The sequence below is a fragment of the Aegilops tauschii genome, chromosome 7 (genome assembly GCF_002575655.3).
Source record: "Aegilops tauschii subsp. strangulata cultivar AL8/78 chromosome 7, Aet v6.0, whole genome shotgun sequence".
In the NCBI taxonomy this organism is placed as follows: domain Eukaryota; kingdom Viridiplantae; phylum Streptophyta; class Magnoliopsida; order Poales; family Poaceae; genus Aegilops; species Aegilops tauschii.
This window is the reverse complement of record NC_053041.3, coordinates 590,896,236-590,909,846: the sequence shown is the minus strand read 5'-3', so window position 1 is coordinate 590,909,846 and position 13,611 is coordinate 590,896,236. Positions and strand designations below refer to the sequence as shown.

General features: G+C 49.8%; 2 protein-coding genes across 2 annotated transcripts; both read left to right on the top strand.

Moving 5' to 3' along the window:
* Positions 1-4,392: 4,392 nt before the first annotated feature.
* LOC109776190 (ureide permease 1) lies at positions 4,393-7,255 on the top strand. The gene is made up of 7 exons (XM_020334847.4): positions 4,393-4,502; positions 5,107-5,413; positions 5,572-5,710; positions 5,796-5,961; positions 6,066-6,106; positions 6,187-6,305; positions 6,509-7,255. The coding sequence occupies exons 2-7, from the start codon at positions 5,171-5,173 to the stop codon at positions 7,040-7,042; spliced, it is 1,242 nt and encodes a 413-aa protein (XP_020190436.1). The 5' UTR covers positions 4,393-4,502; positions 5,107-5,170; the 3' UTR covers positions 7,043-7,255.
* Positions 7,256-8,925: 1,670 nt separating this feature from the next.
* LOC109776189 (uncharacterized) lies at positions 8,926-10,400 on the top strand. Its single transcript, XM_020334845.4, has one exon. The coding sequence runs from the start codon at positions 9,298-9,300 to the stop codon at positions 10,234-10,236; it is 939 nt and encodes a 312-aa protein (XP_020190434.1). The 5' UTR covers positions 8,926-9,297; the 3' UTR covers positions 10,237-10,400.
* Positions 10,401-13,611: the final 3,211 nt, after the last annotated feature.

Genomic DNA, 13,611 nt, shown 5'->3' with positions numbered 1-13,611 from the left:
CGGGCAGGCATCAGAGGTTGCGATTGAGGGACGCGAGACACGATCTTTGTGAGCCAGCCACATGAAAATTCGACACTTGTTGGGCGCACAGTTTTTCCATATCGCAGCCGCCATTAGGTCCGTCGGGTGTTCATGCCATATCGCTGCGTAGGCCAAACTGGTGGAAAGTGCCTTGCCCTCACGCCTGCAAACCCTGTTATCGTCAAGCTGCGGATCCAAGTTAACTGCAGCCATAATATCGAGGCTACGGCTGCTACGGCTCGTCGGTATATAAATTAATGTATGGGCTAATGCTGGACTGTTCTGACAAAACCAGCATGACCGATCACCAACGACAAACTCAACTTACAAGTTTTCACCAAGCTAAATAAACCAGCATATACACAACACAACACAACACAATTGGACGTAAAGCAAAAAACGAGAACCTGCTATTAAGATCGATGCAGAGTTTCCGGAAGACAATGAAACGGATCCATGCAAAAAGATGTTCAACGTACCCCTGACCCTACTATGTGATTTGATTCTTTTTCTATTTCATGCAATAATATCTCATGATCACATCTCAATCATCACGTGTGCATGCATGTAGATGATTTTCCGGTCGATGTGCATAGGTCACCCGCCCCGAACCATGGATCAGTTCGGTGTCGTCGTGGACAATCGGGAACGGGATCAAAACGTTTATGTTGGGTCCTCGTCGCCATCGGGGATTAATCAAACCTTGAAGACGTGCATATGGTTGATCGAGACGACTCGTCGGCTCTGCACGTCTGGACATGGGGCGTGACGTGTGACCTTTTCTACGGCGATGAGTCATAGATCGCGTCGGTCGGCGGACCACCCACAGGGGTACCAGGAGTAAGAGCCAATCCGACTGTCTAATCATCCATGGATGCGCCTAATCAATCTTTAAGAAAAACGCTTCCACGCCTTGATACCTTATTAGCAAACCCTCAAATACATACCATTACATGCAAAGTAAAATATAGTCTAAATCTTTCAACGGCGCCCGTTAACCACGTCTTTGTTGTTCCCTTCTGCGCCCACATCCGACGACCATGTAACTCACAAAGTGAAGGTCCGTCGCCAGCGAGAAAGATAGAACATGCATGGGACACAGACTGACCCACATGAAACACGAAGCGACATCGTCTCCCATCCCACACTCCTCCTCATCAGTACCCGTGGCCTGCACGCCGTCGGTAGAGGTGTGATCGTTGACGAACTGGGACGGGTAGGCCTCCTCGTTGTGGCGCCGGGAGGTGTCGGTCACCGATTGAGGCTTTGCCTCGAAGGCGGCGTGCGACTCCGCCTCCGCAACGTCGGCCGTGAGGGATGCTGCTGCCTCCCACGCCGCCTGCCTCAGTCGGCGGGCACGCCTCGCCTCCGCGGTGGACGGTCCATAGATGTTCACCTCCAACTCAGAGCCAGACGCCTCAGGGAGGATGCCCCATTCCCATGTTGGGGCGCCAAATGAACCGCCCCGCATTCGATGATGCCGCGGTCACGCGCATCGAGGTGTATCCAAGCGTCATTTGCGTGAACGCAATGGATTCCCGCCGGATCGAGTCCGGCCGCGGTGAGGCAGATTCCTCCCAAGTGCGACGAAGAGTCATGCAGACAGCCATCGCCTTCTCAAGTTTGCATGGGACAAGGTCCTAGTCGACGAATCGATAGATCTCAAAGTCGGATCCGCTGCTCGTCATGCCGGAGATGACCGAAAATCGTCAAAATGGAGCTTGGCTGTAGAGTGGAGTGGAGTGCAGTGAAGTGGCTAGGGTTTGATCCAGAATGATGATGAGGACAAATATATGAAGTCGGGGTGGACCAGCGTGGGCCGAATGTGATCTGATGAACATGCCCGAGCGTAGATTTGGGCATGATATAAGCGGAACCGGCCGGTCAGTCTGTACATATAAGAGCGGTTTGAGGCGCTCAGCATGGTCATATTTTTGTGTTATGTTATCTGATGAAAGTGGAAGCAGATCCTTGTGTTGGATCGTATGCAAAAAAGAAAAGGAAAAAAAAAAGAACAAAATGAAGACCTCAAGCGGGTCAACTTCTATCTCCTGAATCCCGACGGGGAACTAGCTGACAAATCGGCAAATTGAAAGTTTAAGGAACCACTCCCTCAGTCCTACGTACTCCGCTTGCAAGCTTGCAAAAATGTTGGTACTAGCTAACTTCTACAAGTTCTACACGCGATAACAGCAAAAGTTGGATGAAGTAAAAAGGTCACGCGTCACGTCCATGTCCAGAGGGCGAGAAGTCTCGATCAGTATTTGTCGGAAGAAAATTCTATGAGACCGGGTTATGTCTCATAACCCATCACGTGAGACCCTATGCAGAAGATGCCACGTGGCTAGCACCCATCTCAAAGCAACTTCTTTCACGACTTCGCATCTCCGCCGAGTTTCCTGTGAGCCACTGCCATCTCCATTAGCTCGGCTAATTCTCGGCGGCCACGTCGGGTTGGCTAACGCCTAAGATTCCATTAGCTCTGCTTTCACCCTACACGGTCATGGCCATGGCCTCGCCTATTTGCTACAGGCAATCATCAGGGTCTGTACTATTTGCCACATCACCGCGGCATCAAGGAATCGATGCTAGCTTTTGCATACTCCTATGCCATGAGAATTAATACGAGCTTCACTCATGTGTTGATTGAACAAGGAACGACCCATGGCTAATTATAAAATACCAAGCTAGCCTCCTACAGTTCATAAACAGATTGATTGGCTTTGGCTGGGGATATTTGGATAGTGAGCCGACGTCCTTCTTTTTTTTATGGCCGGCAATGAGGTAGGAGAGGGCTTAGCCACTAGACGGCAGTACGTCTCGTCTTGTGCAAGTTTATCAAGCTGCATCATGTGTTCTTCAAACGTTCCGAGGAAGAAGGTGAGATTCAGCTGGGGGAGAAAATGCTTCGAGATGGGTGCTACCCACGTGTCATCTTTTGGATTGGGTCTCACGCGTGATGGGCTATGAGACCTGGTCTCATAAGATTTTTCTTTCCGTATACGTCCGGCTCCAAGGCTTGAATAATGCCGACGGCGACGGCCCATTCACAGACGTTTTCCCGATTGTGGGGGTGTCCCACCCACCACAACGACATCGAACTGATCCATGGTTCGGGCGATCCGTGCACATCGACTGGGAAAACATCTACACCCTCCGTTCCTAAATATATGTCTTTTTAGACGTTTTAAATGAATTACAACATACGGATATTTTAGAGTGTAGATTTATTCATTTTGCTCTGTATGTAGTCATTTGTTGGAATATTTAAAAAGACTTATATTTGGGAACGGAGGGAGTACATGCATGCGTACATGACGACTGAGACGAGGCCGTGAGATATCTCACGAAGAGAAGAAAAGAATCAAATTCCAATCACACGGGGCCAGGGTACGTTAGAGCATCTTGACTTGCATCGATCTGCACCCTAGTCTTTCGGAAACGCTGCATCAATCTTGATAGGTAGGAGTATAATATATATATATATATATATATATATATATATATATATATATATATATATCTGTTGGTGATCAGTGATGCTGGTTTTGGCAGAGCAGTCTGCATTAGCTCAATTTAGGAACTGCTCATTGTTTGGAACGAAGGAACCCGTCCAGAGGGCTCTGCAATTCCACTTTGTTTACTCGCCGATCCATACATTAATTTAAGCGGCACCATCGATCGATCGTGTTGCTCTGGCTCTGACTCACTCGCACCGCTGTCTGTGGGTGGTCCGCCAACCGACGACGACCCGGCCTATCTGCCATGCGAGCCTCCATCTGTGACTCGTCGCCGTAGAGATCCGCCGGAGCGAAAGGATGCCCAGCGACACATGTCCTCCGTCTCCATGCAAGGCAGCCACGTCACAGGCCGCCGCCATGCATGTCCATGCACTCACATCACACTGCTTCAGAATTTTATACTCCATGATTACAGTACGTACATTCTTCACAGCCACGGTCGGAGCAACCTTTCTGCTCCCTCTAACTAGCAATTATTTTAGACCAGAGAGTAATTTTTGCTCTTTTGCAGTTGCAGGGCAGGCGGTTTGCATATTCATGTTCACGTCTCACGTGTTGCAGGCGGCCCTTACATAAACTGATGAGCACATGCGATTAGGTAAGGCAGCTGTGACTCTCTGCTATGATCCTATCCTAGCTGCAAGTTGCAGTATTGTGTGTAAAAGCTTATTATTAAGATAAGCAATAATTGACTAGTACGTACGGTTTTTGTTTGGATGGTGGCTGGCTGGCACTAGCAGCCAACACGCCTTCGTCATGGGTGGGGCCCACGCCAGCGCCTCACAATCTCCATTTTCCTCATCGCATATCCACAGCTCAGCTCGCTGCTGGATCGAGCTTCCAGAGACAGCACAAACATTCATAAAAAGAATACTCACTGGTGGAGCGCTGCATATATACACGCACACTCGGGGCTCAGTGATCAGCAAGCACAACTTCATCTTTGATTGGTATTAACTGGTATGTAGAATCTGAAAGCTTCAACTCTGTCACCGCCGGTTCTGCTCTTTCTCAAGCAATTTTCTTATTCTTCTTTGGTGATTTGCTTGGCTGTTCATTGATTTTTTTTCCTGACAAAAGAACATGCAAGAACATCCTTTGTTCTTCTGACAAAAGAACATGCCGCTTAAAGCATGTTTGCCCCCTTCTCGCATCCCAGATCTGTCTCTCAACAGATTCTAGAGCTGTGTTTCTTCTATAATTGCTCCCTGCTGCATCTTGCATTTTTTTTTTCTTTCTCTTGGCGAATATTATCTTGCAAGTTGACATGGGTTATTTATACACGATGCTTGTGGTTTGCCAAGCACAGACTTATGAATCTTGTTGCATCTTGACTTGTTGAACTGTTCCATCCAAAGCTCTTCTCTACGCATCTTCACTTTTCAGTGTTGAGGCGGGGTCTGATGTGTAGATAGATTCTGTTTTTCAAGGGACAGTTTGATCGATCTATGTGGCATATTTTTGAACGATTCCTGATATGCAACTAGGAAGGAATTGCGCTTTGCTGAATCGAACTGAATTCCGCATCTTTCTTTGGTTAACTTGTTCGTTTCTGAACTTACAGGACCGTCTGCCGCGCCGCCGGACGGCACAATTTCCTGAATCAGGTAGCTCCGCCGCTTGCTAAGATGTATCTGGTGAAGGACATCGGCGGCGCCATCGGCCTGATGGCGGCGGCCTTGGTGCTCCTGGGCACCTGGCCGGTCGTCCTCGCCGTGCTGGAGCGCCGGGGGCGGCTGCCGCAGCACACGTACCTGGACTACTCCATCACCAACTTCCTGGCCGCCGTGCTGATCGCCCTCACATTCGGCCAGATCGGCGGCGACACGCCGGAGACGCCCAACTTCCTCGCTCAGCTGACCCGGCCCCAGGTAGGTCAATTAAAACTAGAAAGAAAAGGTCAACATGTATGTAAGACTAAAATTCAGGCAACACCTGAAGTTGGCTTTCAGTCTTTCTTTCTGACCTCCAGTTTAACATGTACTTATATCGGAAATTGTTCTATCTATATATGGAACGAACAATTCAGGACTACTGGCCGTCGATCATGTTTGCGCTAGCGGGCGGCGTGGTGATCACCCTCGGCACCGTGGCCACGCAGTACGGCTGGGCATACGTCGGGCTTTCGGTCACCGAGGTCATGGCCTCAAGTCTCAAGGTTGTCATAGGTAGGTAGTACATGATGTTTCATGTTCAAGCATCAATGTCCAGAATCTGAAGATAAATGAATGACTGAAATTTCTGCTGTTGCAGGGACAACACTGAACTATTTTCTGGACGGCCGGATCAACAGGGCGGAGGTTCTGTTCCCCGGCGTGGGATGCTTTCTGATTGCAGCCTGCCTAGGCTCACTTGTTCACTCCTCCAATGCTGCCGACAACCAGGAGAAGCTATCAAACTCCAGAAACTACTCTGCTGGGTACGATCTCATCTCTGCTTCCTTCCTTCCTTCCTTCCCCCGGCATTCATTCATTTGGTGAAAATCACTGCATCTCAAGATCATTTTGCTGAATTTCTTCACAGGAACACTGCAAAGGAAGATCTCACCCAGCACCTCCTCCAAGGTAACAACTTGTGTATCATTAATCAGATGAAAATGATGATCTACTGGTCTTCTTAATAAGAATCTTTCAATCGAGAACAGAGGGACCAAAGGATTGTGAAGAAGCAAAGCCTGCACTACCAAATAATAAGACTCTGGAGAAAGCCGAGGCAGGAACGGCAGATTTCCTCATTGATCTGGAGGACAAGAGATCTATCAAGGTAGGTACCTGAAGAGTACTACCAAAGGAGTACTTTATCATGATTGAACTGCAGAAATTCACTGCAAAAACGAACAAAAGTAGAATGAGAAAATCCATGTAGTATTTCTGAAGAACGTCATTTACTTGCAGACAATTTCTCAACAATCAAAGATCATACTTATGTTTTTGTTTTACTGACGATGAGACGTGATGCTCATGCAGGTTCTTGGGTCCAACACGCTGGTGGGCCTGGCGATCGTGACGTTCGCGGGGGTGTGCTACTCATTGTTCGCGCCGGCGTTCAACCTGGCGACCAACGACCAGTGGCACACGCTGCGCGACGGCGTGCCGCACCTGGTGGTCTACACGGCCTACTTCTACTTCTGCCTCTCCTCCCTGGCTGTCGGCGTGGCGCTCAACGTTTGGTGCCTCTACCGCCCCATGGCCGGCGTGCCGCGGTCGACGCTGCGGGCGTACGTCGCCGACCAGGAGGGGCGGGGGCTGGCGCTGCTGGCGGGGCTGGTGTCCGGGCTGGGCAACGCGTTCACGTTCATGGCCGGGCAGGCGGCCGGGTACGCGGCGGCGGACTCCGTGCAGGCCCTGCCGCTGGTGAGCACGCTCTGGGGCGTGTTGCTGTTCGGGGAGTACCGGAGGTCGTCGAGGAGGACCTACACGCTGCTGGGGAGCATGCTCTTCATGTTCGTCGTCGCCATGGCCGTGCTCATGGCCTCCTCCGCGCACAGGAAGCCGCTCTGACGCAACCACCGCTGCTCATGCATGCCAATGGGGACCTTGTACATGTAGCAACGGCAGAGAGGCTACAGTAAAGTTCTTCGACGAGGCGGATGTTGTGTGCTCCTAAACTAAAACCACGGCAAGTAATTTTGAACGAAGGGAGTAGTAATTTGGACAAGTGCGACGCATGTCACATCTTATGGGTGGTTTGAAATAGAGACGCCTTATAACTAAGAGCATTTATGACCGCAAACATCAAAATCCGGCCGCAAACGCTGAAGGATATCGTCAGCAAAGACTTTTGGCACAATCATGAACCTCAAATCCCTATGTACTACATAAATAGCTAAAACTATTCATCATCGGAAATGTCGACGATCTCTGTGCCCAGCAACGGGTAGACGGACAAGTGCGGCAGCTCTTGCGCATGCGGAGGCTCCGGCTACACCTCCTCCTCCGAATCAAATTTGGCGAACAACGCCTCCGTCGCCGCCTCTTCTTGCCGGATGAACCGCCGGTTGGTCTCGACGTAGGCCTCATATGGGATGGACTCCAGAATGGCGGTCTGCTTCGCCATTTCTATCGTTTGCGCGGCCTCGTACTCGAAATGCTCGTCTGCCATGGCGAAGCCCGCAGTCGGCTCCGCCGCCTCCTCCTCATCTGCCTACACATAACCAAATTTACCATCCGGTAACCAAAAATTTGGTGATACATAAGTTTATCATGGCTCGTCTTTTATTTTCTTGTCGTAAGACTTGAATGAACCTTAGTTCAAAACCGCAACACTTATTATGGATAAGAGGGAGTAATAAATTTAGCACTAGACTTATTTGGCAGGAGATATCGAAAATTTTCTTTGAAATTTCATAAACCTTGGTTCTCGTGTATTTGGTAACTGTCAAAGTCTAAAAACTTTTAGTAATAATTTTTTTCATGTATTCTAAATGCATGCAAAAATTTACCAAGAATGAGTTTCAAAGAGCTTGTCGCAAGAAATCAAATGGTGAACACGGATCGTAATTTATGACTCTCAGTTCAGAAGTTGCTGCCCTTTGAAATCACAAAAACACACGAGAAAATTTCAAACTTTGTCTCCTGTATATGTAGCAAGTGGGGGGGAGAGTGTGGTGTGGAATTTGGGCCTGGTTTTTCCATTTTAGGATGTGGGGTTGGGCAATTTATACACGTGGTGTGTGATTAGTTAGACTTTTCACTAGACAATTTGTCCTCTAGATGCGTCAACTTTGAAATTGTCATATATGTCGCTTTAAATCCATCTATATTACATTTAAGCTCGAAGAATTGGTAGGTCTGCGTTAGAATACATGTAAAATTATTAACTCCACACATAACAGGGGCCCAAACAGATGATACCACCGCATATAAACCTAACTTTCTGAGATAACAATATACTCCATTTGTTTCAAAATAAGTGTTGTGTTTTAGTTCAAATTTGAAATTCGTTACCACCTGTCAATTTATTTATGTTTTCATAAAAGAACATCATTTTCACCATGTGACAACCTATAGCCATCAGCCTATTTTGCAACGCGTTAACACGGGGCAACCTTGGTATCAATACATCGAGAATTTCATAAATCACCGGGTTATTTTTCTTTTGTCAAACATACTCATATAGTTGTCGCAAAATAAACCATACCCATATGGTTTGAGAGTTATACTATTTTGAACTTTGGATTACTCATATGGTCGCGACAATTCTTGATCAGTAATGCTACACACACACAGAGACTCATTGTTTCGGAATCAACGGACTGTAATTAGGTGGCTGTTTTTTTTATTGAAGATTAGGAGTGAGGCGGGGCCACCGCATGAAAATCAGGGGGTGTGGAGATGATTAGCGTTGAGATGCACGTATTGCTCCGTGCATTGATTCTTGATAATGTCACCCTTTATGGTCTTTCTCTTTAGCGCATGCATGGATGCATACAAATTAGCTATCGGTGTGGAAACATATAAGGTTGATAATGCTGATTCAGAAGCAGGAGGGATGGCAGAGAAGGTAATCCTGAAAGTGACATTGGTGGGGCACCATTTGTTGGAAAAACCAACCAGTTGCCTGTTGCCATGCGACGACTTGCATGCACATAATTTTCAAAGTCTTCCACTGACCAACGAGGCAGTGAGCACGGAACACACACATCATCGCCTAAGTACAAATCTACACATCTTCTTCAGGCTTTAGGCCTTCATCCATTCTTCCTCCACCTCCTTCAGGCTTCGACCAGATCACAGCTCTCCAGTTACTACCAGCCATGGCTGCCAAGACCACCTCATGCTTCACCTTCCTCAAGGAAGCGCTGGTCCTCCCCACGCGAAACCCCAAGCTCTTCGCCCCCATCCTCATCTTTGTGGCCGCCATCGCCTTCCTCATCCCCGCGGTCAACGTGGTCTTCATCCAGCCGCTCACCGCCGAGATGCTGCACCACGTCGCCGAGATGCAGACCACCGACCCCTCGAGCGCCGAGTACGCCAGGCTCCTGGAGGAGATACGTCAGGAGGCCAGGGAGCTCGTCCTCATCGCCGTCGCCCTCACGGTCGTCACCCTGCCGCTCGTCTTCGCCAAGCAGATCCTCGCCTTCTCCGCGGCCTCCACGACGTACTCCGGCGACCGCTACTCCCTCGCGGAGCTCCTCCGCAGGGTGACCAAGTGGGCCAACCTGAGGGGCCCTCTCGTCACCGTGGGCGTGGTCACCGCGCTCCAGCTCACGTTCATGGCGCTCCTGGGCGTCTACCTCTCCGCCGTCATGCGCCACGCGGGGGTGCTCTCCGTGCAAGGCGCGGTCTTCGTCCTCGCCTTTCTCGCCTTCATGTACTTCGGGGTCGTGGCCGTGGTGGGCGTCGCCGTGTCGGTGGCCGACGAGGGGTGCCGCGGCGTGCGCGCGCTCGGGCGGGCGTGGCGGCTCATGACGCGGGTGAGGCGGAAGGAGGGCGCCCTGCTGGCGGCGGTGATGGTCCTCCTGCCGACCGTTGTGAGCCCGGTGTACGCGCTCGCGCTCACGTACGCCAGGAAGAGCATGGCGGTGGGGCTGTACCTGCTGTTTGGGTACGCTCTTCTGTCTGCTGCGGTGCAGGTGTTCTACATCGCGGCGGCTACGGTGTACTACTATGAGGCCATGGAGAGCAAAGAGGTGGTGGTGACTTTTCATGGCTATGCCAAGATACCTTCCGGTGAGGGTGAGGCAAATGTCTGATTGATCGGCCGGCCCCGTATAATGAGTCATGTACTTGTGGTGCTTCCTAGCTGTGTGATAATAGTCTTTGTACTACGTATACATACATAAGAGTAAAAATATAAGTGTAGGTCAACAAATTTGTATTCCCTTCTTTCTATGGTCAAGTGCACATATTCAGGTCATGAACTTTGGATTAGTCAGTCAAGGCAGTGGGCGGAGCCTGAATCTTGCAAGGCATGGGCTAACTGGGGATGGGCAAAGTAGGAGGAGAATGGTGAAGATGCATTGTTTAAAACATTTTGAGTTCTGCAACAATAGTTGCACCCATCGCAGAATATCACTAGCACACGACCGGCTACTAGTTGATGATTGCCACAACTAATCAGGGTCGGGTTTTTTGGTGGCTTTTTGGGCTTCTAGAATAAGTTGCCTCCACCCTGCTCATTCTAGAAGTCCAACAAAAAATATATGTTTAGAAGCCTACTAATTAATCAAGTCAGTAACTTATTTCAGCTTATTCTAAAAACTAGCAAAAACTCTTAATCTTCTGCATAACACAAGGTTACGCTTATCCAATGGCATGGCAACCTATAGTGTCCTGATATGATTCTTTTAATCCACAAGTAAACACAAGGTCTTAGATTGTTTGCTTGCATTGAGGATTTGCAGTATCTACACAAAACATACCTTTCACTACACCAATCCAACATGTAATATCAGTTCCTACCTTCCACTACACCAACAAAACATACAACTTTTGTCCCAAATCATCAAAAACAAGAACCGATCATTGCTTCATGAAAAACCTATCAAAAAGTGGGATGGACTTGCAGTGAGAAGGGTTTGATCGACCACACGCCGTATTCAGGAGGGAACTGTTGTGGTTCGAGAAGGTGTGGCTCCATGTTGTGTTGATCAACAACGACGAGCTCCAAATGGCGTCGGGCAATGACCACTCGGAGAACTCGAGGGTCAAGAAGAGTTAGATAAATGAATGGGTTTTGAGGATTTGCAGTATCGATGGATGAATAGCGTTACTATGGGTTGATTTCATAAAATACCATGATGCGGGCATTGACTGAGGACCAAAAATAAAATGCACTGGGGGGGGGGGGGGGGGAGGTGAGGGAGTCCTGGATTAAGGGGTCCTCAGGCGTTCGGTCTATTCGATATGGGCCGGACTAATGGGCTGTCAAGATACAAGGAAGAAGACCGCTTCTCGTGTCCAGTTGGGACTCCCGTATACGTGAAGGGCAAGTTTAGGTGTCCGGATGTATTATTTCCTTTCACCGACTTTGTACAACCCTAGGCCCTCCGGTATCTATATAAACCGGAGGGTTAGACCGAAGGCAAGATCATAACATTGACAGGCTAGCCAAGTTAGGGTTTAGCCACCCCGATCTCGAGGTAGGTCAACTCTTGTAACCACTATACTCATCGAATATAATCAAGCAGGAGTAGGGTTTTACCTCCATTAAGAGGCCCGAACCTGGGTAAACACTGTGTCCCTTTGATTATTCTTACCATCAATCCGCAGACATACAGCTTGGTCCCCCCTACCCGAGATCTGTCGGTTTTGACACCGACATTGGTGCTTTCATTGAGAGCTCCGCTGTGTTGTCAACAGAAGGATCGATGGCTCGCCTCTTCATCAACGATGATGCTGTGTCTAGGGAAACTTTTCTCCCAGGATAGGTCTTTGTGTTCGGCGGTTTCGTGCTTCGTGCCAACTCGGCCGGCCACCTTGAGCAGGTCGACAGTAGCCCCCGGCCATCAGATCAGGTTCGGAAATCTAAACTACGTCGCCAATATCTGAGGAGATATGATCTTCGAGGGGTTCGCGGCCTCGAGTGCCGCCCCCTACCCTCGCGAAGGAAGCTCTTCGCATCCGCTCTTAGATCCCCTCAAGGGGTCGACACTCGCGCCCGCCTCAGCCTTAGATCCGAAGCAGGTCGTATCGTCCGAAGACGGGAGGATCAGCCCCGACGGACTCTTTTCTATCATGGAACTTCCGACCGGAGACCCAGATGCGATCTTGGACTCGCCTCTGGGAGACGACTCCGAACTGTTGATGTCTGCGTCGATCGGGCCCGACCAGGTGTCTATCACCGAACTCAGCCCTGCAGATCCGCAGACTCCTACCTAGTTTTCACCTTTAGACGAAGCATTGGGCTTAATGCGGTCTCTCGCCATCACGGAAGGTTTACCTCCAAACTGCGCCCAACATGGGCTGGGAGCTGAGAGCGGGGAATTTTATGACCCGCTCACCACCCACTTAATAGCCACTGTCGAGGATTTAACCGACATGCCAGACTACGCATCCGAAGACATCGTCGGTATGGACAACGATGCCGACGCCGAATCAAGCCAAGTCCCACCTATCACAGGGCGTTGGACGGCCACTCTAGCTATGACGTATACATGGTGGACACTCCGGATAAAAAGGACGACGAGAATAATCAGGAGAAGCCCATCGACGAACCATCAAAGAGCCAGCGCCAGCGGCGCCGCTCATGATCGCGTCGGGCAAGGGACAGCAGCACCGGCACCGGAGACAATGAGACTCCGGATAATGCCGAAGACCCCGAACACCCCGTTGAGCCCGCATCCGAACAGGATGAGAGGGAGGAGGGTCAGTATAACCCCGAACACGCTGATCATGAAGATTCAGAAGACAGCAACTATATGCCAGTCTCCGAAGAGGATGTTAGCCTTGGTGACGAAGATTTTATCGTCCTAGATGAGCCTCTCGAACAAGAACGCTTTAAGCGACAGCTAATCGCCACTGCATGAAGCCTGAAAAAGAAGCAGCAACAGCTCAAAGCTGAACATGATACGCTCAATGAAAGGTGGAACAAGGTCCTGGCCGCCGAGGAGTACGGCCCCGAGCGACCCATAAAAAATTACCCCAAGCGCAAGCTGCTGCCACAATTCGACGATGAAGCCCTTGAGCCAATACCGTCGAAATACAATCAGGCAGATCAACCAGACCGACCACCACGTGGACGGGATAAAGCGGCACATCAAGCCGAACACCAGCCCGCACCCCCTCGCCGAAGAGGCAAGGAGACAACAGCTGCGGGCTATACATATGACTTGCATCAGGACTTGGCCATAAAGCCGGTTGGACCAGATCGATCTATGGATCAAGAGGCCGTGCCCCGGCTAGAGATAATGGCTATGAAGCCCTGTGTGATGAACACTATAATATTTGGGGTCAGCACCGAACTCAGATGTCATTCGATCTCCGCCGTGATGTCGCACGGTATAGGGGTGCCGCACACCCCATGTGCTTTACCGATGAGGTAATGCAGCACCAGTTTCCGGAAGGGTTCAAACCCGTAAACATCGAGCAGTACGATGGAGCGACGGATCTGGCCGTCTGGATCGAGG

What these genes read in the sequence shown, in the direction of transcription:
- LOC109776189 (XM_020334845.4), top strand. Translation starts at nt 9,298, where the DNA reads ATGGCTGCCAAGACCACCTCATGCTTCACCTTCCTCAAGGAAGCGCTG.
- LOC109776190 (XM_020334847.4), top strand. Translation starts at nt 5,171, where the DNA reads ATGTATCTGGTGAAGGACATCGGCGGCGCCATCGGCCTGATGGCGGCG. An exon ending in TCCAGAAACTACTCTGCTGG is followed by an intron (nt 5,962 to 6,065) that starts GTACGATCTCAT and finishes ATTTCTTCACAG; the next exon opens with GAACACTGCAAAGGAAGATC. An exon ending in AGGACAAGAGATCTATCAAG is followed by an intron (nt 6,306 to 6,508) that starts GTAGGTACCTGA and finishes ATGCTCATGCAG; the next exon opens with GTTCTTGGGTCCAACACGCT.